The 21,737-nt window shown below is 49.4% G+C and overlaps 1 protein-coding gene across 3 annotated transcripts in view; it reads left to right on the forward strand.

The window, feature by feature from the left end:
• Nucleotides 1-6: 6 nt before the first annotated feature.
• Chrdl2 (chordin like 2) overlaps nucleotides 7-21,737 on the forward strand; it is a 31,396-nt gene continuing 9,665 nt past the window's right edge. For 2 of the 3 annotated variants that reach the window (XM_015477417.2, XM_015477418.2), the window contains exons 1-5: nucleotides 7-450; nucleotides 10,262-10,374; nucleotides 14,381-14,474; nucleotides 17,155-17,297; nucleotides 19,569-19,662. In XM_015477417.2, coding sequence (XP_015332903.1) covers nucleotides 369-450; nucleotides 10,262-10,374; nucleotides 14,381-14,474; nucleotides 17,155-17,297; nucleotides 19,569-19,662 — 526 coding nt within the window. In that variant the 5' untranslated portion in view covers nucleotides 7-368. The remainder of the gene's footprint in view (nucleotides 451-10,261; nucleotides 10,375-14,380; nucleotides 14,475-17,154; nucleotides 17,298-19,568; nucleotides 19,663-21,737) is intronic. The other variant, XM_048788068.1, reaches the window with a different exon arrangement.

Here is a 21,737-nt window from a genome sequence, read left to right on the forward strand (position 1 = left end):
CCGGGCGCCTCGCTCAGCGCCGCGCTCCCGGCAGTCCCCGGTCCTCGCCCCTCTTTCTTCTCCTCGCCCTCTCACCTTCTCCAGATCTTTGATTGCCTTTCCCTCCTGTTGGACCTTCCTCCATCTCTCCATCTCTTTCCCTCCTTGCCCCTTGTCCTCTGCCCACCTTTCTCTTTTTCACGCCTTAGACCTTCCTTTCTGTCCTCCCTTTTTCCTCTAGACCCTTCCCTGACTCTCCTCCAGCAGCAGCCCCCTCTGGGTCTGTGGAGTGATTTGTGCCCCTGAGCCTCAGTTTCCCTCCCATCTCACTTCCTCCCGGCTCCCCTTCCTGCTCAGTGCCGGGTGGCCGGACCCTGGGGGAAGGAAGGATGGTTCCCCAGGTGAGGGTCCTCTCCACCTTGCTAGGACTCGCGCTGCTCTGGTTCCCCTTGGACTCCCACGCTCGAGCGCGTAAGTAGAAGTGGGAAGCTGGGAGTGCAGAGGAGGGATGCGGGCCCCAGGGATGTGCGGGGAAAACACCAAGATCTGGGACCCCTAACTGTTGTGACAGCTATCCGGGCAGCACCTGTGCCGGAGGGGTGGAGACTCCTCTGCGGACCTGGGCTGGTGAGTCTGGAGGAAAGGGGATGTTGACAAGAGTTAGAGCTGAGGGAGCTGCTGCCATGGACCTGAGGATGTGAGGACTGACAGCAGGAGCCAGAGGGCAGGACGCTGTGCTTTGGGAAAAGGGACTTAGTAGAGTGGGGTATGTTTGACTGCAAAAAGCTGCTGTGCTGAAGATGCAAAGGCTACTGCCCTTGGAAGGAAAGAGCTAAGTAGAATGACCTTTCTAGTCCCTTATCTCTTTTGATTCCAAACTCCTGTGCCCTGGGTAGTGTCATTTACATTTTACAGATGAGCAAACAGGTTGAGCAAAGAGAAGGAACTTGCTGGAATTTACAGTTAGTAAACCATCCAAAGACAGAACTCTAATTCCAAACCCTGCCCCGCAGTGTCTGGAAGGGACCCTGATTAGGAGTTGTGACACTGGGAGGCAGCAGGGCATAGTGAAATAGACCAGGGTCTTCATCATCTCAGCTCCACTGAACACCAATGGGTGTGAGGCAGGTAGGGAGGGCACCTCTCTGAGCTTAGTTTTCTAATCTATAGAACGGAAATAAAAACATCCCAGGACTGTTATGAAGATTAAATTATAGGAATTAGTAAAGGAGCTAGCACAAGGGTGGTACATGGTAGCTCCTCCAAAAAACAAAAACAAAAACAAAAACAAACAAACAAAAAAAAAAACAGTTGCCTAATTCACACTTTTCTACTTATGAAACAGTGTAACTTCAAACAGGTTATATAATCTCTCTGGAACTCAGTTCCCTCACTGTCCCAATAGGCTGATGGACCCCCTCTGCATCCCCTGCCAATCTCTTAGAATGCTGTGAGAATGCAAAATCAATTAAGATTCGCTTAATGAGGAGGAAGGAGCTTAGTACAGACCCTGAAATACCCGATAATGAAACCAAGGCCAAGGAGGAATAGTGCCTTGCTTCAGGTCACACAGGACAGAGCCTAGGATTAATAGCCCAGTTGCCCAATGCCCAGCCTGGTGCTCTTTCTTCTCAAACCTCTTAGCTCTCCTTTCCATGCCTTTCTTTTGCACGTGACTTTCTGGCACTGGTGTTGCTGGATTTTGTTTCAGTCTTGTCTCTGCTCCTGAAGTAAAGCCTGCATGTCTTTCCAATGCCCCTGGCCTGCCAGTAGCACACGAGACTCAGAAGTCCTTGGAAACAACTAATGAAGAGGGTTTGGTATTGGTTTCAAGTGCTGGCTCTGCCTCTTAGAGCTGTGTGACTCTTCCTAAGTCACAATTTCTCTGAGCCCCGATTTCTTCATCCACTTAAGAGAGATACAAACCTGGAACCTGAGGGTCCTGGTGAGGATTGAAGGATGTAATGTGTCCAAATACTCCCCTGTAAATGTCTCCTTCCCCTCCTTGAACCCTGCAGGTTTCCTCCTAACACCTGCCTGTCCCTGCCTGTTGTTCCTTGAAAGAGACAGCCCAGGAGGCCCTCCCTGTCTGACTGCTTTCCACTTGGCCTCTCATTCTCAGCCCCTTGGTTTTACTCCAGATGCCATTGCCCTTGGCCTACACTGGAAAGATGTCCTAGAATCAGATCACTGCGGGATTGTTCATGTCCTATTCCTGTTATTCTATGTCTTGTCAGCCTGTCACAGCCTCACTTTGGTCATCTTTTCCAGCAAACTCTCCCTGGTGACCTGATCCACTCTGCCTTCCCCTCTTCTGTGCCTCCACTGGCCTTTAAGTCCATACCTCTCACGAGGTCCTACCAGTATTCCATCTCCCTACAGCCTTGTAAATCCAGGGCTCCAGACTTGAGAAAGACTTGGAGCCAACCCAGTGGGTTAAGGTGAAGTGGACTGTCATTCAGGGAGGAGTGTTAAGTTTCTGGGATGTCGGAGCTGGAAGAGCCTTCTCATCTGCTTCTGCTCATCAAATGACTTAGAGTTAAACTGAAGCCCAGAAAGGAGGAATTATTTGTCACAACCTAGCACAGTGAATTTTTTAAAGAAAAGAACAGGGGCTGGGGTTGTGACTCAGTGGTAGAGTGCTTGCCTAGCGTGTGTGAGGCACTGGATTCAATTCTCAGCATCACATATAAATAAATAAAGGTCCATCGACAACTTTTTTTTTTTTTAAAGAAAAGAACAGAGGACTGATTTGTCACTTACTGGCTTGTGAATTGGGACAAATCACTTCCCTTCTCTGAACCTTGTTGTCTAGTGTTGACTGTCTATGAAATCATCCTGTAGTCATTTCCCAGGATCTGATTTAAAGGTCTCTTCTGAAGGGCCTCATCTTAATTTAAGTGAAGCCTGCTGTGGGTAAGGAATCTCCTGCTGACATTCTAGATGTTTTAAGAAGTAGTGCCAACAGATGGGAATTCTGAGGTCTGGATGGTGTCAGACTCTTGAGGTGGCCACGCCCTGCAGAATGCTGAGGATCTGTGAACAGGTTCTGTGAACAGGGCTTCTGGTGTGTTCCTCCGTTAAAGTTGAAGGCTGCTCAGCAAAGATTATTTTCTCTCTGGTTCCATTTTTGACTGTAGATTGAGCCCCAAAGCAATCCGGCCTGAGTTTCAACTCCAGCCACAGGCTGAGCACCAATCCTCCAACCCTGCTCACTGACTGAATCCCAATTCTACCTCAGGCTGGAACCCTTACATAGGCTGGGTTCCTGACCTTGTCACCCACTGGTATTGACCCCAGGCTGAGCCACATGCATGTGTAATATTAGCCACTCTACTCTGGTCCTTCATCCCCTCTGGGACCCAGAAGTAACCTATTTTTTCACTCCTTTTCCACTGTTCTTTTCTCTACATTGGCTCCCCTCTTTTGGGCTTGTACTTTGGTAAATGTCCCTTTTAGATATGCTTCTGCTTTATCTTATTTTATCTTCCCTCCCTCTACCCAGTGCTGTGCAGGAGAGTCAGTTACCACATAACAACATCAACCATTCTATTCTTTCTTCAAGGGTTTGTGCATGATGGGAATTGAAGCTTTGGTTCAGAATCCCAGACCCTAGAAGCAGGCCTGGGGCAGGAAGGGAGCTCTCCACAGTATGATGTGGTGCATAGGGAAAATTTGGAATCAGTTCAGGGCTCCAGTCCTGGCTCTTCCACTGACTCCCACAGTGGCCTTTTTCTGCCTCTCACTTTTCCCATCTGTAAAGTGGCTGATCACTGAGGATTTAACAGCCCAACATTCTAAGTCTCTAAGATCCAAAGATTGCCTTGGTTCTGAGTCCACTCTGACCTTTGGAAAGAAAAGGGAGCTGGGGCAGTGTAGGTACAGGGAGGAGTGGACACACAGATCCTTAGATGTCAGGAAACAGTGCCTGGAGGGCCTGGGGCACTGGAAGCAGTGCAGCACCCACCAGAAGAGGTCCTGCCTTTCTGTTCAGCTTCGTGGCATCCCCAAGCAACTGTCTAGATGGGCATGAGGCAGAGGGGCACTGAGTGAGGGTCTGAAGTCCAGCTCTCTAGGCAGACCATCTGGGTCTTTTGCTCCGAGGTTCTGCACCTCCTCTCTCTCACCAGTAGAGGTCTCTGCCTCACTCCCTGGCTGGCCGGCTCTGAGCCGGCCAGGGACAGCTGCGCAGCTGCTCCAGCTGTTGCACCTGTTTCAGGACTGGCCTCTCAAGTTCCCCTAGCTTCGGGCCAAGGCATCAGCTCTGGGAGAGAGCCTTGGAATCCCTCCGATTCCCAAAAAGAAGAACCGGCGTGAGAGGAGAGTTCCTGGGAAGTGCAGCTCAGAGATCATTCAGGCATCCCCCTGCCTTTGGACAGGACTCCATCCCAAAGAAGGCTGCTTCCCAGCTTCTGTTGTCTATTCTTATATACAGAATCTTTATTATGTCTCGCCTGAATCCTTTTGTTTCTAAGTTAAAGCCATTTCTTACCTGTCCCTTAGGGGATGGATATTCCTGTAAACATCTCCTGATCTTCCGACTGGCTTTGGAATTTGTGCTGGTATAGATCAGCAAGTGATCTCAGGCAAGCCCCTATATAGATATGTAGAATGAAGGAATTTAATGTCAGCTAAGCCCCTCACCTTCTAGAACTCTATGAATGTAAGTGTGGATATGCAAGGCATAACAGAAGGCAAGCAGTTGTACTCCTGCCCTGCCCGCAATCAGTAACAGAGATGCCTTTCCTGATTTGACCACTATCTTCCCTGAGATCCTTCTGAGGTCCTGTACATCTGTTGTGTGCCAGGTAAAAAGGAGTCAGTTGCAGAAAAGTGGGTCCCTTTTTCTAGGTTTCACAGCTCAGACACTGAGGTACATAGGTTTTTCTCCTTAAGAGGCTTCCCCCATCCCGTGCCAGAGCCCAGAGTGGAGCTGATGTCTCAGAGGGGAGCAAGTTTGTTTGTGTGAAGAGGGGACTATAAATAAATAGAGAAAGTATGGCTGTGTGGGTGTGAGGGAAGAGATGTAAACGTTCTCACATTCCTGAGCAGCCTGGCTCACTCAGGCTTCCTGAGTTGTTGCAGGCTGGGGACAGGCCAGCCACGATTCCAGACCTCTTCTCTCACCCCAGGCCCTCCTGGTGCATTTTCATGGCCTTAAAACCGCCTCACCTCCAGCCTAGCTTCTTTCTGGTTGTCTTGAAAGAGTTTCCAACTTCACTACCCACTCTTAAGTGACACGCTGTGAGACCTTTATCATAGCACGAGAATTTCAAGTCAGATCGCAGGACACACTTGGATGGGGACAGTTTGGATTACACGTGAAGATCATGGAATCGCTTATCCCTTTATCTGCCCCAGGCTCCTGACCTTTTTGTACATGGTGTTCTTTGGTTTGGCAGGTGGTTTGGGAGTCAAATGGCAGGGAGCCCGAAGGGAAGGTCAAAGGCTAATTCCTACTAGGTGGCAAGGTAAACGTGCGAGAGGGACTTGGCTGTCCTTCCGTACAATGCAATTCTTGTTAAAGAAAGAGGTTTCCAGGATTAAGGACTGTCAATTGGCTCCTCTTCCAGAGCTGCTCCCTCTCTGTTAACTCCATTCTTTCTTCATTCATTCATTTATTGAGCACAGAGCACAAAATGAGATCTGGTCCTTTCTTTCAAAAAGCTCACAGTGTCGTGAGGAAGACACACTCACTTAACAAGTACTTTTGTTTCATGGCAATGAGAATTTTAACAGAGGACTGAATCCAGTCCCAAAGGAGAGGCCAGGGTATGGCAAAGTTGGGGCAGCTAGAGACAGTGGCTGTCTTTGGAAGGGTGAGGAGGAGTTGATGAAACTGGAGACAGGGACTCTCATTCCAGGCAAGGAAACTGCACGGTGCAGGCTTCCTGCTTTTGCAGCCAAAATTTTTTTGTGGTGGCCTGTTTTCAGCCTCCCCTCCTCTTGCTGGGTTTTCTCCACCACTCCACCCGGCTCCTTCACTTGTCTGTGCCTCTTCTGTTAAGTGTCCCACACTCACTATGCTTTATTTTCTGATCCCTGCCCAGAAGTTGCCACCACTGTGGTCACCTTGCACCACCCTCATCTCAACTTTCAGCCACTAGAAGCTGAAGGCTGCTATGTTGGCTTACAGTTCTCTGCAAAGGAGATGCTTTGGGTCACCGTGACATCAGATTCAGGGTGGCTCCAAACCTCCATCTCATTCTTGACTTGCTCCTTCACCCTCTCTACTATATCCTATCCATCTTCCCTGTACCTATGACATGTTCCTCAAATCTGTATTTGTGTCCATTAGTACTGGGTCCATTTCGGCCCAGGCCCTAGGTCCAGGTGCCGCATTAGCTCAAACAGGTGACTGCAACAGCCTAGCCTCTCCCCAGCCTCTGCCCGCAGGCTTGCCTAACAGACCACAATTCTAAAATGCAAACCTCATCACATGCCTCTCCAGGGTAAGGCTTTTCCACAGCTTTCCTTTTCCCTCCATGTTCTTAAGGTCCTTCGTGAGCCTCTGCCTCTCTTTCCTGCCTTCTCATTCTCTGCACCAACCTTTGAAGCCACTTTGATCTCTGAATCCCAGCCCGAGGTCTGTGTGGGCATGGGGTGTTATTGAGGAAAACTAGGCTAGAAGAATGCAGAGAGCCACAGGAAAGAGGGCAGGTGTGGCTGTGGGACCTGGGAGATTTGACCTCAACAATATTTATGCTCTGAAAAACACACTGTTAAGGAAATTAACAGCACCAGATCTGGTTTTTGTCTGTCTGTTCATTCTTACTATTTAAATTAGTATCTAATATGTATCAGACACTAGGAATATTACATATATTATCTGATTTAACTCTATAATAACCCCAAGAGGTAGAGATTATTACTAGTCTCTTTTAACAGCTGTGGAAACAGTCCTGTAATGGTTAGTTTATCTTAACTCAGGCTGCAAATAAAAGCTAAATCCATCATTTGAACCTTGATCTATCTGACTCCAGAAGATCCCTGAGAGAAGACACCCTTGACCTGAGCATAGATGGCTGGGATGACAAATGGTGGAGGGTGAGAGAGGAAGCTGGGAGGTCTAGAGCCAGGATAGCAATGAGAAGGCTGAGGTATGAACAAAGTAGATAGGAAGGGAGGGGGAGGGGAGTGACCAACTGCCTCCTTCACAGTGTCATTCAGGATTGGCTCTGGTGGCTCCTGGAACCTCACCCTAATCCACCTTGGAGGCCCTGAGAGCCTGGATGGGTGGAAATACTTCCAAGAACATGGAATCTTGGAATGATCAAATCTTAGAACCATGGCATCATACAATTCTAGAAACTTTGTGTTCTAATGAAATTTAGGCTCTCGGAAACATGGCATTGTCAAATCTTGAATCTTAGAAACCTAGAGTCTTTGCATCTGAAATCATGGGTTTGTAACTATGTAAAAACTCTTTGAAGATCATACCCCACTCCCCTAATTTGGACGGGAAACAGGCTCACAGAAGGGAAGAAAGACCCTTCCCTGGATGTCACACAGTACAGTTTAGAGCTGCTTCCACCAGCCATGTGCAAGGACTGGGGCTGCTGCCAGGGCCTCAGGAATGGAGGGTGCTGGGCCTGCAGGTCCTCTTCCCATCTGGTTTTGACATGGCCTTGGGCACTCACCTCCCCAGAGGAAGAGCGCTCCAGGCACTGTCACCTTCTTAGGCCTCTCACCTTAAGGGGCATGGCAGGGTGGGGCTTTGGCCACAGGAAGCTCCTGCCAGGCCCCCCATGTTTTCAGTCTTCTCTTGGTGGGGGAAGGGGCCTCCTGGCCTGAGCATTGGCTGAGACACTCCCAGTCTTCACCATCTGAGCAGGCCGGGTGGTGAAGGGGTGCCAATTGGCACAGGGGCCCAGACTGTAGGGCTGCCCCAAGGAAGGTAGGACAGGGTTTCTTCAGCAAGGGGCTGAGACCTAAGGTGGCCACAGTGTTGCAATCATCCCCTCCCTTGTGGGGGGAGGGGACTGAGGAAGAAAGACATTATTCAGTCCTTGGAGAGTTGGGCTGGCTCTGACCAGCGTCCCAGCTGGGCCTGTGTTCCACCCTCTGCCAGTGGAGGCCCAGAGATAAACACAGCCCATTTGATACGGCCGACCAGACAGCCAGCTGGGCCTTACTGGCTCACTGGAGAAAGGGATCTGCAAATGGGTCACTTCCTGCACTGTGGGGTGCTGGTATGGGGGTAGGGAGAGAACTAAGCTATGTGTTTCTGGGGTCTTTGGTGGCCCACTAAAGCAGACAAAAGCACCTTGACAATGGCCTCAAATCTTTGCCCTGGGAGGGAGGCCCAAAAGGACTGAGCAGTAGCAGTGTGAGGAGCCTGATATCAGATTCTTTTTTCTTTTGTATTGGGGATTGAACCCATGGGTGCTTAACCACTGAGCCACATCTCCAGCCCTTTTTAATATTTTTATTTAGAGACTGGGTCTCACTGAGTTGCTTAGGGCCTGGCTAAATTGCTGAGGTGATCCAACCTACCTCAGCCTCCCAAGTCACTGGGATGATAGGTGTGCACCACACCTGGCTTTATATCAGCTTCTTACAGAGATAACATTCCTAGGTTTAGATGACCTATGAGTTCCTGTTCCTGTGCTCCAGCCCACCACCAATGCTTAGGGGGATTCCCTGCACCACAGTGTGAGCCCCACCCCACCCAACTAGTTGCTGCTGCCAGTGCTCTGCCATTTCCTAAGCTTGAACACTAAGAGAAGTGATTCAGAAAGTGTGAGTCCACATTTCTGACACTATAAAGTGGGAAGGGGGAGTTATGAAAAGCAACATCTAGATTCTAGACCAACAGAGGTTTAGCAGACAAAAACAGGGAATGGGGGATGGTGGCTGGTGCAGCAGAGACAAGTGAAGTTTTAGGCCTGGAGTTGGGTTAAAGCCAAAGTGATGGGTTGAGCCCAGAGGAGCTTGGAGCCTGGAGCCCTGGGTTCAGACCACTAGCTGGAGGGCTTCAGGCACTTCACTTGTCTCTGTGAGCCTTTATTTTCTAATCTAGCCTTCTCATAATTAAGATAACTATCAGAAAGCCACAGTAGGATAGATATTATCATTCCACTCCAGATTTCTTGTTTTATGTATGGGGGAGGGGGGCGTGGTTACCGGGGATTGAACTCAGGGGCACTCACACTGAGCTACATCCCCAGGCCTATTTTGTATTTTATTTAGAGACAGGGTCTCTAAAAAAAATGTTTGTGATCAATGCTGTAATCATAAGAGTAACACTCAACTAAGAATTGGGAAGTGGGCTCAGTAAGCACTTTTCAAGCATTATCCTATTTAATTCTCAAGACAGAATGTTGAGATCATTAACTTACAGAAAAAGTGTAACACAGAGAAGTCAATAAATGTTTTCATTCTCATTTAATTTAGCACGCTTTTGCTGGTACTTAGCTTGCGTTGGATAATGGAGAGTTTTCTCAAAGGAATGAAAGCATCCCTTTTGGGATGAAGCTCATCCATGGAGGATGGCTGATGGAGACAGGGCAAGAGGCAGAGTGGCCAGCAGAGGGTACAGCGTTGGATGGGGAAGCCTGACCAGGGCTAGGTAGGGAGGGGTAAAAGAAGGGGCAGGAGTGGATTGGTTATGAGAGGTGAAAGGGACAAAGGAAAAGGAAATCAGTTATTGTGAGAGCAAAAGGAGCACTGGACAGAGAGTCAGGAGACTTAGGCTCCTCTTGTCCCTGCTTGATGACTGACTTGCTCTGATGCACTGAATAATATAATTTATCCTCTCTGGGCCTCATACTACATACTACCCATCTATCATTTATACCACTACTTAAATATGTAAAGCTTTTTTTTTTTTTGTGGGGAGAATACTGAGAATTGAACCCGGGGGCACTTTACCACTGATCCAGAGTCTTGCTAAGTAGCTGAGGCTGGACTTGAACTTTCCATCCTCCTGCCTCAACCTCCTGAGTGACTGGGATTACAGGCCTGCACCACCACACCTGGCTGTAAAGCATTTTTATTGCTCCATGCCCTCACTGCCCTGTAAGATAACTGTTAAAGCTCAGAGAGGGGCAGAAACATGACCGATGTCGCATAGCAAGTGTGTGGTCAAGATGAGATCCAAACTCGGACATTCTGGTCCCCTGACTGGGAGAGCAGTTTCAGTGGATCTCTTCTGCCTGAAGAGAAGAGACCATCTGAAGGAGCTCAGATGACATTGTTCCTAAAGTTAGGAAGGAGAAGGGATGAAGTGGGTCTTGGGGCTGGTACCTCCTAGGACTAACGGCGATTGTTGGTTTGTCAGGCCCAGACATGTTCTGCCTTTTCCACGGGAAGAAGTATTCCCCTGGCGACAGCTGGCACCCCTATTTGGAGCCACAAGGCCTGATGTACTGCCTGCGCTGCACCTGCTCTGAGGTAGGTTCCTCTGGCCACCGACACCTCACTACCGAGTTCTCAATACATAGGAGTAGAGGTCCCTGGATGCCTCCCAGAGCTAGGTCACAGTGGGTCAGGGGCTTCTTTCCAGCTGGTGCTGGTGCCATCGTCTGCCTCCCACACAGCCGAAGTCAGAGCCTTTCTGACCTTCCTCCCATTCTTTACTTTCCCATATGACTCCCTCCAGCCACCTCCTGCCCTGCCCCAGGATGCATTCCCCCAACTCTACTGGCCCAAATATTTGTTTTCCTCAAGACTGCCCAAATGGGCAGATGACCACTGCCTGAAAGTAGTTTTTCCTTCTGGGATTCCACACAAGTTTCTTTGTTCCTTTTACTTACTATTCATAGTTTATTTGCATCTGTCAGTTACTGTACCTCCAAATTGAGTCCCCAAGAACAGGTCTTGCTGGACCCTAACAGGTATCCAGTGTGATGCCCTACCAAAGGCTGAGCCAACTGAAGCAGAGACCACAAATTTGTTCTCACTTGTCTCCTCTCACCCACCCCAACTGTATTCGTCAACTTTCTGTCACTATGAAAAAATACCGAGATAATCAGTTTATAAAGAGAAAAGGCTTGTTTTGACTCATGGTTTTGGAAGTTCTAGTCTATGATAAATCAACTCCATTGCTTTGGGCCTGTGGCAAGGTAACACATCATAGCAAGAATGTATGGCAAAACAAAACCTCTCACTGTGTGGCCAGGAAGCAAAAGGGAGAAAGAAGCCAGAGACCCATAATCCCTTTCAAGGGTATACTCGCAATGATCTAAGGGCCTCTAACAAGACCCCACCTCCTACGGGTCCACAGCATCTCCTCAGAACACCACTCTGGGGACTAATCCTTTAACCCATGGGCCTCTAGGTAATATTTAACATCCAAATAATAACACCAGCCCAGTGTCTCCACAGGGCCTTGTAAAATCAATTAGGTAGAACAAATGACACTCCCTTGTGATCCAGAGTCTCAGGTGAGGTGTGAGGTTGGAAAGGTAGGAGATGAGGGAGTGGCTTAGGAGGCTTGAAAAACCCTTGGCTTTGGCTCAGTCACTGGGTGCCCAGTACAGACGTCCCAGCTCTCTGCCTGGGTGTCCGTGCTTGGGCAGGAAAGTGTAGCTTAGCTCCCAGCTGGAGCCAGCCGCCTGCCCCTCTGTAACCCTGCACAGATCAAGAGTGGAAGGCAGAGCCTTCCTAGATAAGACAAAAAAAGGAAGAGAAGAGTTCCTGAGGAGACCCAGGGTGAAGGAGCAGGTGGGCCAGCCCTCGGCTGACTCACCCAGGGGCTCCTTCCTACTGTTCTTTTCCTGATTCTCCCTTGCTTCCACTGTTTCTCAGGTAGATTGTTGACACAGACAGGGACACAGCTCCCCCATGGCTGCCTCCCTGAGGTTTTCCTTAGCACATCTGAGGCCAGTCAACCTTTTCAAGAAGAATTTTATGAAATGTAGCCAGAGAACAAAACTAAACCATAACAGAAAATTCCAGACATATCATGTGGTCCAGTTGACAAAGTCCAAGTTTTGTGATCCAATGGAGCTCTCTCCTTCCCCAGAGTTCACACACGCAGTTTCTTCAACCCAAAAGACTGTTGAGAAAATAGTCCTGTGGTATCTCCAACGTGTTTGGAGTGCCTCCACTTCCTGCCACCATCACTTCCTCTGACCTAAGTCATCTTCATCTCTTACTTGAGCTGCTACACCAGCCTCCTAACAGTCTCTCTGTTCACCTCCCCAAATCCATCATCCACACAATAGTTAGAATGATCTTTTATGAACATGAAATTGATCATGTCATTCCACTCTTAAAACCCTCCAATGGCTTTTGTTGCACCTATAATAAAATTCCCCCTGCTGCGAGCTCTGTGTGATCCCATGTCTGTCTGATTCTCCAACTTCACCTTATGCCTGCTCTCTCTGGGCTGGGGCAGCAACACTGGCTTGAAACTTTCCCATGTATTTGCTCCACCTAGAATGTTCTTCCCTGGATTTCATGAATGGCTCCTTCTCTCTTCCAGTTCTTAACATGAATGTTACCTTCTCATGAGGCCTTCCCTTACAGCCATTTCTAAAGTAGTCAACCTTGTCACCTAAACTTTACACTGCTTTATCAAGTCACAACTTTAACATTGGGGGAATTCTCTTGTTTCCACCTGATTACATTTTTCTAGTCTAACTCCAACTGCTAGAATGTGAGCTTGGTGAGAACAGAAAGCATGTCATCTTACTCTGCTGTGTTCCTAGTGCTCAGAAGAGGGCCTGGCTCCCCTAGACATGTAGCACACATTGAGTGAGGAAGTCCAGGCCCCATCCACCCTAGGCAGCTCAAGCTCCTGGACAGTGCAGGGTCCCTGGTGATGGTATTTACCTGCTCTGTGAGCTCAGGTACTTCACCTCTGGGATACTCTTCTCATTTCAAAAGTGGGAATAGTAGTACTTACCTCTCTGTTTGTTGTTTGGGAGAGGAAATGAAATAATCTATGTATGTATATGTATATGTATGTACAATGCAAAGTCCCTGCCTAGTAGCCACTCAATACATAGTGGCTGTGACTTATCCGAGAGGTTCCTTTTGGTCTCAAAAGGCTTTGCCCATTCATCCCAGCCTGTCTCCACCTCATTTCCTGCTGCCTGCTGCTGGTCACCTCCAACCCATGGCTCCTCCAAGGCCACAGTCAGCAGAGACACTCTAACTCCTTAGGCTACACAGTCCTTCACACTCCACCTAGTTTGTCATCTGAGGGGATCAGTTTACCCTCCTGATGTTGATTAAGCACTCATGTGTGCTGGGCTTCTGGAAGACCCCTATTAGAGCTCAGCAGTCCCTGTGGACTCAGGGATGCTCCTCAACATGGAGATTAGTCCTGGTAATTATCTCTGGCCATCTTGAGCAGCAGTGACTCAGAGGGGCTAAGACCTGTCTCAGGTCTTCCATGGGGCAAGAGGCAGCCTCTGGGGAAAATACTGTCAGGGACCTCTGCTGAGAAAATGGCAGTAGGAAGGACCAGGATATGGGACCTGGAAACAAGTTACCAACTTCACAGTTTTGAACAAAGCCTACTATTCATCTGAGAGAGATCATCTGTGCCTCATCTCCTTGTTCTCATCTATTACTCACTCATTTGTTCACTGGGACTTGAGTAGGCACTCAGAGCAAAGCCCTGTGCTGATCACTCCTTTGGGTTCATTGTTGAATAGGTGAGACAGATATTGATGGCTTGTGGCCACACAGTGCAGTGAACCTGTAATGAGGGGAGAGTGAGAGGTGGGAAGGCTGAGGAGGGGCTGGGAGGCTGCCTGGTGAACTGGAAAAATCTCCAAAAGGGGTGGTGGCCTTTCTTGCAGTTTCTGCTGGTCTCTGTGTGTGTGCGTATGTTTGTGTTTCACTGCCTGATTCTCTCTCATGTGCTATACCTGAAAAAGTAAAAGAACTTTGGGTCCCTCCTTCTCTGGTGCTAACTCCAAAGGCTCTGTCCAGGATTTCCTGGACCTCCGGAGATTCAGGGGATGGAATCTTAGTACCCTGAGTCTTCTCCACATTAGGTATTTAGTCTTGTCCCCATCCTGGTCACCTGCCCTCAGGTGTTACATTCCTCCCTTGACAGGAAGGCTCAGGGTCAGAGTTAAAAGCCCTACAGTTAAAGATAGCAGTGTCAAAGCACCCAGATCAATGTCAAAATAACTCAAGGCTATTACTTGTATTTCTCACACACTATGAAGGGACACAACATCTAAGCAAAGCCACAAGAAGGTCTGCCCTCCTCCAGGGTGGGAGGGGGATGCGGATGAGTGGCCAAGTGAGATCCCCACAGTGGGCAGGGGTGGGGAGGGACTGGGCCCACTGGAGTTCATTGGTTTTAATCCCATCGCAGGCTTAAAATGAGGCAGAGAGTTCCCTAGTTGGGGTGGAGGTTTGGGGAAAGGACCACCAGTGCAGGAGGGAGGCAATGGTTCTTCAGAGCCAGGGTTGACCCCTGTGTCCCCTTTAGACTGCCCAGGTGAGTTGTTACCGCCTCCACTGCCCACCTGTCCACTGCCCCCAGCCTGTGACGGAGCCACAGCAGTGCTGTCCCAGGTGTGTGGGTAAGTAGCCTCGCTCTTCCCCGTGCACCAACATCCTCACTACCTACTGCCCTTCACCTTACCCCTGATGCAGTTTCCAGCTGAACAGAGCCCCGGAAAGAGAGCGGCAGTCTCTGCCCACTAAGGCACTGAGAAACAGAGAGTCTTAGAGGAGAAAACATGGATCCCCATGCAGGGCTGGGGTAGCAGCGAACTTCTCATTCTTAAGTAAGTGTGCCTGGCAGGAGGAGGTAGAAAAAGTAAAAAAAAATAACTGGAGGAGATAGGGGCTTGCTTGGCCTGTTGACTGGCACACTTGGGCTCCAATCTCTCTCTAGCTGGCCAGGGTTGGGGGGAGCGGACACATTGTGGGAATTGACGGCAAGTGATCGTGGGCTGGAAGGCTCTTATATGGGTTCTGTTTCTGAACCTGAAGTTGGGTACTTATAAAGATTATATTATAAAGATTATTTAGCTCACAGTTTTGAAGGTTGAAAGTCCAAGATCTGGCAGCCTCCCCAGTTTGGCTTCTGGTGGGGTACCTCTCAATGGGGTCACAACATAACGTAGAAACAGAGAACTGACTTGACTGTGTGCAGAAGGCAAGAGCACAGGTAGACTCACTGTGTTGATTTATTGGTTTGGTACCAGGGATTGAATTCAGGGTGCTTTACCACTGAGTCACATCCCCAGTTCTTTTTATTTTTTATTTTGAGACAGGGTCTCACTTAGTTACAAAGGGCCTCACTAAGTTGTTGAGGCTGGCCTTAAACTTGTGACCCTCCTGCCTCAGCCTTTCAAGTTACTAAGATTAAAGGTGTGCACCACCATGCCTGCCTGGCAGACTTGCTTAATAACAACTCACTCATAGGAACTAACTAGGTCCTGTGGGAATTACATTTTTCTCTTCTAAGAACGCTCCCCATGACCTAACCGATTCCATTAGGCCCCACCTCTTAAAGGTCAGGCCATTTCCCAAGACCTACACTGGGGACCAAACTTCCAGCTCATGAACCTCTGGGGGACACAGTAAAATTGTATCCAAAACCACAGTAGTCCTGTAGGGGAGCCCCCACGATGACCTTCCTGGGGCTGGGAGGGAGCAAAGGAGTTGGTGTCTGTACTCCAAGATTCCTCCAATGCTGAAATTAGGTGACTCTATTTGTCCTAATGCTAAATGTCTGTGATTCCATGGCTTTAAAACTAAGAGCCTCTGAGATTAGGATACTAGGAAGTAAAGGCAAGAGAGAAGAGAGATAGTTTGAGAACAAATGGCACAACCAAGTAGACTAGGAGAGACCAACTTAGAAGGACCAGTGAGATGCTCAGAAGAGAATCAATGTTCAGAAACATCAAGAAGGTGACAAGGAAGGGGTTCCCTATGGAGACCTCAATCTGGGCTCTGGAATCAGGCTCTCCAGTGAGCTGTAGGGAGGTTCGTGTGGAGAGGTGCCCATTTTCTAAAAGGGAGCCCAGGAGGGCCCTAACATGAGTCACAGAGATCCCTGGCTTTGGGTTCCTTAAGGAGCAGAGGCTCTCAGCATCACCTTCTCTGAGGGCATCATGCCTCTTCTGTGTCTGTGCTGACTCCAGGGCCCCCACCTCTCCTGGCTGACTGTGGACTTTCCTGTGCCTTGGCCTAGGTCCCTCCCTACTCCAGTGTTTTTTACTGCCTCTCCCCACCCTCTGCCTCTCCACCTGCTTAGCTCCATTTGTTCTTCTGTTTTGGGGGGACTAGGCTTGAACCCAGGGGCATTGGACCATTGAGCCACATCCCTAGCCCTTTTTATTTTGAGTTGCCCACTAAGTTGCCCAGGCTGGCTGGCCTTGAACTTGCAATACCCCTGCCTTATCCTCTCAAGTCGCTGGGATAGGTCACTGGATTTAGCTTCTCCTTGTTCTTCAAGACTCCATTTAGCCATCAGCCTCCTTGGGAAGCTTTCTCCTCTTTGCAGCCATTTCTGTCCTTCCACGTGCCCCAGCCCTCACCATTCTGCAGTTCCATTGCCTGTGGCTTGTTTCTCTCCCGTATTTACATTGTGGGACTTCTGATGGTAGGATCTGGAGGAATCTTGGTCTTCACTCCATTCCCAATGTCTTGCATGGTGCCTGGTCCAGGGAAGGTGCTTGGTGAAGGTTCTTGAATGAATGAGTGAGTTGTCTCAGGCACAGCCCTCTGCCCTGCAGGAGGATTGACTTATTGGCGATGATTGGGCGGGGGTCCTGGCCCTCAGTGAATGGTGGAAGTTTACCCCATTACAGGGGCAGTGGCGATCATTCCAGCTGACTCTGAGATCATAGCTCTCTGAGGATGGGGACTTTTTCCTCCCAGCTGTGGCCCTTGGCACCTAGAACAGAGCTTGGCACCAGGAGCTGCTACATGAACGCTGTGTACTTCAGTGGGGCTGAGGCTTCTGGGCTTTCCTTCTCGCTCTGGTCAGGACCAGCTCAGATGCTGAGGGGCTGCAAGGCTGTGGTGGAGGGCGAGGGAGGAACATAGTCAGCTGTAGGTGTCAGCAGGACCCCTCGGCGGGCTGACGTGGGGAATGGCTGGGAAGGCAGACACCAGGGTTTGGTTTAAATGCCAAGAAAGGATAATATGCAAAATCTTCAGAAGAGTGGACTGTTTAATTCTAGCAAAAAATCATATGTCCACATAAAACCTCATTTTCTTCTTCCTCCTGACCCTCCCCACCTGCAGAACCTCATACCCCCTCTGGGCTCCGTGCCCCACCAAAGTCCTGCCAGCACAACGGGACCATGTACCAACATGGAGAGATCTTCACTGCCCGGGAGCTGTTCCCCACCCGCCTGCCCAACCAGTGTGTCCTCTGCAGCTGTACAGTAAGACTTTTACTGTCCCTGTGGTGTCCAGGCCTGGAAAGAGCACAGCAGTATGGATGAGGGTGGGAAGCATTTTTTCCCTGGTCTTAAAATGGAAGAGCTTAGAGGGAAGGGAACCTCTAGGGTCTGAAATATCCTGCCTTATCTGGGTCAGGTGACCTTTCTGGGTTTCCACACCCTCCTAGTCTTCCTGTTACAGCACTGATCACTGGTACTGAGTAGCCCATTTCTGCTTCCCTCAGTGGGCACTGCACTCCTTGAGAAGAGGGAATATAACTTTTTTTGGAGGCGGGGCAGTGCTGGGGATGGAACCCAGGGCCTTACATACGCTCAGCAACCACTATACCACTGAGCCCTGAACACACCCATTTTGTTTCTGTGTCTCTGCTGCTCTCAGCCCAGGACGTGGCATGCAGAAGATGCTTAGGAGAATTGCAGAATGAATGAGTGAATGATTGTTCATCAGTCCTAGGGCACAGAGAGAAGGCCAAATGGTAGCAAATGGAATTTAATCTGAAACTGCTTCAACTCTCCCTGCCTGTGGTCAGGGATAGGCAGGATGGACTTGGCAGTATTACCAGAGAACAGAGAATGGCCTGGAATGGCTTGGCCTAGAAAGTCTTCGCCCTCTTGCTCAGAGCCCTCTAGAAGGGGCTCTCTTTTGCATCTAGAGAAATCTCTGCTCTTCTCACCTCCTTGCTAGCTGATCATCCAGTTTCTCTAACTATAGTTCCTCTAAGAGGGAGTCTGACTTGGTGATGTCCTCTCTAGGGGAAGTCTCCCTAGGGGAAATGAGGTTTGAGCTCCAGTTCTGCCTTGGTTCCTTGTGTGACTTTGGGCAGGTCATTTCTCTCAGGCCTGCCTCCCCATTTCTTCAGTGAAAGCCCCATCAGTCTGAATCCAATCTGTTGCTGCAGAGCAAACAACTTATAAATACCTGGAGTGACTATGAAACAACTTTGCACGTGGCCTGAGCCTCTCTCAGTAGTGTAGTACATTGCACCACTAGATTCATAGAAATGCCATATATATCTACCTATAGGAAATAGAAGGAGCATATCACTATTCCTATTCTTTTTTAAAATATATATTTTTATAACTTTTTTTAACTGAGGATTGAACCCAGTACCTCAAATGTGTTAGGCAAATGCTCTACCTTTGAACCTACAACCCCAGTTCACTATTCCTATTCTTTAGGAAACTGCAGCTAAGATCAGTCAAGTGATTTGCATAAGGTCACACAGCTAGTAAGTGGCAGAGCCATATTGCAGATGTAGGCTAGGTCACTCCAAAAAGCTCACATTCTTTTCCCTGTGTCATATTGCTTCTTGTGTAGGGAGAGCCTGGATTAGTACAGGTGTGGGGGAAGAGGCAGAAATGATGGTAGTAGGCTGGTGAGAACATTCTAGTGATACCTTTGTCCATTCTAACTGGATACTAGAGTCCCCACTTCTTTCTTCTCCTCCCTGCTTATGAGACTGGCTCAATTCCTGGCTTCATCTGAGGGATAGAGATTCTTTATTCTCAGCCTCATTGGGAGGAGCAGGAGGAGCACTCCAGGTCACGTCACTTTCTCTGGGAACTTAGCCTCACAGTTGGTTTTTGTAACCATTCCCTTGGTTGATCCACAACCTAGATGGATGTGCCCCCATTTTACAGAGGGGGAAATTAAGCCCAGAAAACAGAAGCCCTCACCAATGTCATTTGGCCTCCTTCCTCCCAGAGGCCCTTTGCCCTGTGGTCTTGTCTTTCAAGGCTGGTACCAAAGTGGGAGGCCAAGGACTTTTAAGTAAGATCAAGATAAGCCCCAGGTGTCACTCATCTGGACCTCTATCCATGCTGGGGCCCCTGTTCCAGGCCAGGAGATCCTGATTTTAGTAGGAAAAGTCTAAGGGCTGGGCTTCAGTCCATTCTGCCCCAACTGTCTCTCTGACTCCATGAAACAGGCCCTTCTCAGGGATCCTCTCATCTGCGGGTGAGGAGAACCCCACTTCACAGGTTGCTGTGAGAGCCCAGGGGAGACTAGGTGTGAAAAGGCTTTAGAAAAAGATGATATCACCTTCAGGGGCCATGGGGGAGTGGGGAGGGCACAGGGGACATCCCCCTACCCCTCATCCCATGCTGGCTGGACCTCGCCCAGGAGCCTCGTGCTCTCCTCCCCACACCTCAGGGGAGACCTCCAGCGCATTTGCTCTCAGGGACCAGGGCTCTCCTAGCTCCTAGGCAAATCCTCTTCAGAACCTTTCAGCGGCCATTTGTTCTGTGTGTCAGGAGGGCCAGATCTACTGTGGCCTCGCCACCTGCCCTGAACCCGGCTGCCCCGCACCCCTCCCGCTGCCTGCCTCCTGCTGCCAGGCCTGCAAAGGTGAGTCTGTGCCTAGATCCGCCAGCCACCCCGGCCCCTCCTCTGTGGACTAACCATGAAGTGTCAGAGCTAGGAGGAACCCCAGGTACACCCAGCATACAGTGACCATTCCTCCAGGGCAAAGGTGGCTTCGCCTGGACCCCTACTGGAAAATAGAGCTCATTGCAGAGACCAATGTGCCATTTACATTATCATCACAACCCCGGAAGCAGGGAAAGGGAGAGTGGGGCAGAGCAGGAGAGAAAAGTAACACAGGGATGCCTTTGGGGTCTGGCCTCTGCTTGGCAAACCAGGGGATCTTGTGCTCTAAGTGATCTTCTTAGAAAAGCCCAGGGTGGGGCTGGGGCATAGCATAGTGGCTACCTATGCACAGGTCTGGTTTCAATCCCCAGCACTAGGGAAAAAGAAAGAAAGGAAGGGAAAGAAAGATAGATAGGGGGTGGCAGAGGAAGAGGTAAGAATTTACTCACCCATGGTCAAAGGTTCACCCCAAGGGTGGGGAATTCCTTTACGCTTCCCTGCCATGCATTCATGTCGGTGCTGGGTGCTGGGTACTGGGTGCTGGGTAGCACTGGGAGTGGCAGGCAGGAGTGGAGTGAGGTAAGAAGTCAGGACACGGGCCATGAACAGGAGATGCAGGCACAGGAGGGGTGCTGCTAGATTAAGGACCTGTTGGCTGGAGCAGAAGCGGCACTGCTATAGTGTGCCAGTGGACATGTCCCTAGATCAGAAGAGGCTCAAAGGGGTGAAATGGCACAAGAGCAAGGACTAACCCAGGCTGGGACCATGTCTCTCCCTGTCTTCCTCGTGGCAGGGTGGGGCATAGGATTTGGCTCACCGGGGTTCAGAAGATGGCTGTAGAATCTCTGGATGAAAGAGAGGCCCACACACAGGCTAGTGAAGGGCAGGCTGGGCTTGAGCAGAAGGAAGTAGCCAGGCTGTTCCCCGTGTGCTTGGTAGTCAAGGACAGCTTTCTGGAGGAGGCAGCACTGAGGGCAGGGGAATGCTTCAGATGGTGGCATTTTGGAAGATGCACTGGACCAGGAGTTAGGTGACTCAAGTGTAGTCCCAGTTCTTGAAGCTAATGCCACAAATTTCTTGCCTTCTCTGGGCATCAATTGTGCCCACAGAAGTTGGCCTGTGATTTCCTACAGATATTAACTCCAATGTCTGATTCTGGGAAGCAGGAAAGCTCAGTGGGAGCTAGACGGTAGAGGCCGGCCTAGGAGATAGATGGCACTCAGGGCTATAGGAAGCTGTGGGTCTCCACAGGACGCTGTGAGCTGGTTCCCTAGGGGAGAGGAAACTAGAAGGTCCTGCAGTGTTCAACTGGAGGGGCCGAGGGGCTGGAGGGTAGGGACCTGGGAGTGTGTGGTGAAAACCAAGGCCTCATACTTCAGTGCAGCTGTAGGTAAGAGGGGTGGCTGTCCAGGACACTGCAGCTAAACTGGCTACAGGAGTGGGATTCTGGGTCCTTGGACATCCATGATGGCTCAGTATCCCAGAGAAGAGATTTGTCTTTTTTTTTTTTTGGTACCGGGGATTGAACTCAGAGGCACTCAACCACTTAGCCACATCCCCAGCCCTATATTTTATTTAGAAACGGGGTCTCACTGAGTTGCTTAGGGTCTTCCTAAATTGCTGAGGCTGGCTTTGAACTTGCAATCCTGCCATCTCAGCCTCACAGGCCACTGGGATTACAGGCATGTGCCACCATGCCCCGCGTGATTTGGTTTTGTTTTTATTTTCTTGAGACAGAATCTTGCTATGTTGTCTAGGCTACTCTTGAACTCCTGAGCTCAAAGGAACCCTCCTGCCTCATTCTCTCAACTAGTAAGACTATAAGTGGCACCACTGTGCCTGATTTAGAGATTTGAGAGGTTGATGCAGGCAGATCACAAGTTCAAGGCTAGCCTCAGCAACTTAGGAAGGCCATAAGCAATTCAGCAAGACCCTGTCTCTAAATAAAAAAATAAAAAAAGAGTTGGGGATGTAGCTCAGTGGTTAAGCACCTCTGGGTTTAATCCCCAGTACAAAAAAAAAAAACAAAAAAAAAAAAAAAAAAAAAAAAAAAA

This window comes from Marmota marmota, unplaced genomic scaffold, assembly GCF_001458135.2.
Source record: "Marmota marmota marmota unplaced genomic scaffold, marMar, whole genome shotgun sequence".
NCBI lineage: Eukaryota > Metazoa > Chordata > Mammalia > Rodentia > Sciuridae > Marmota > Marmota marmota.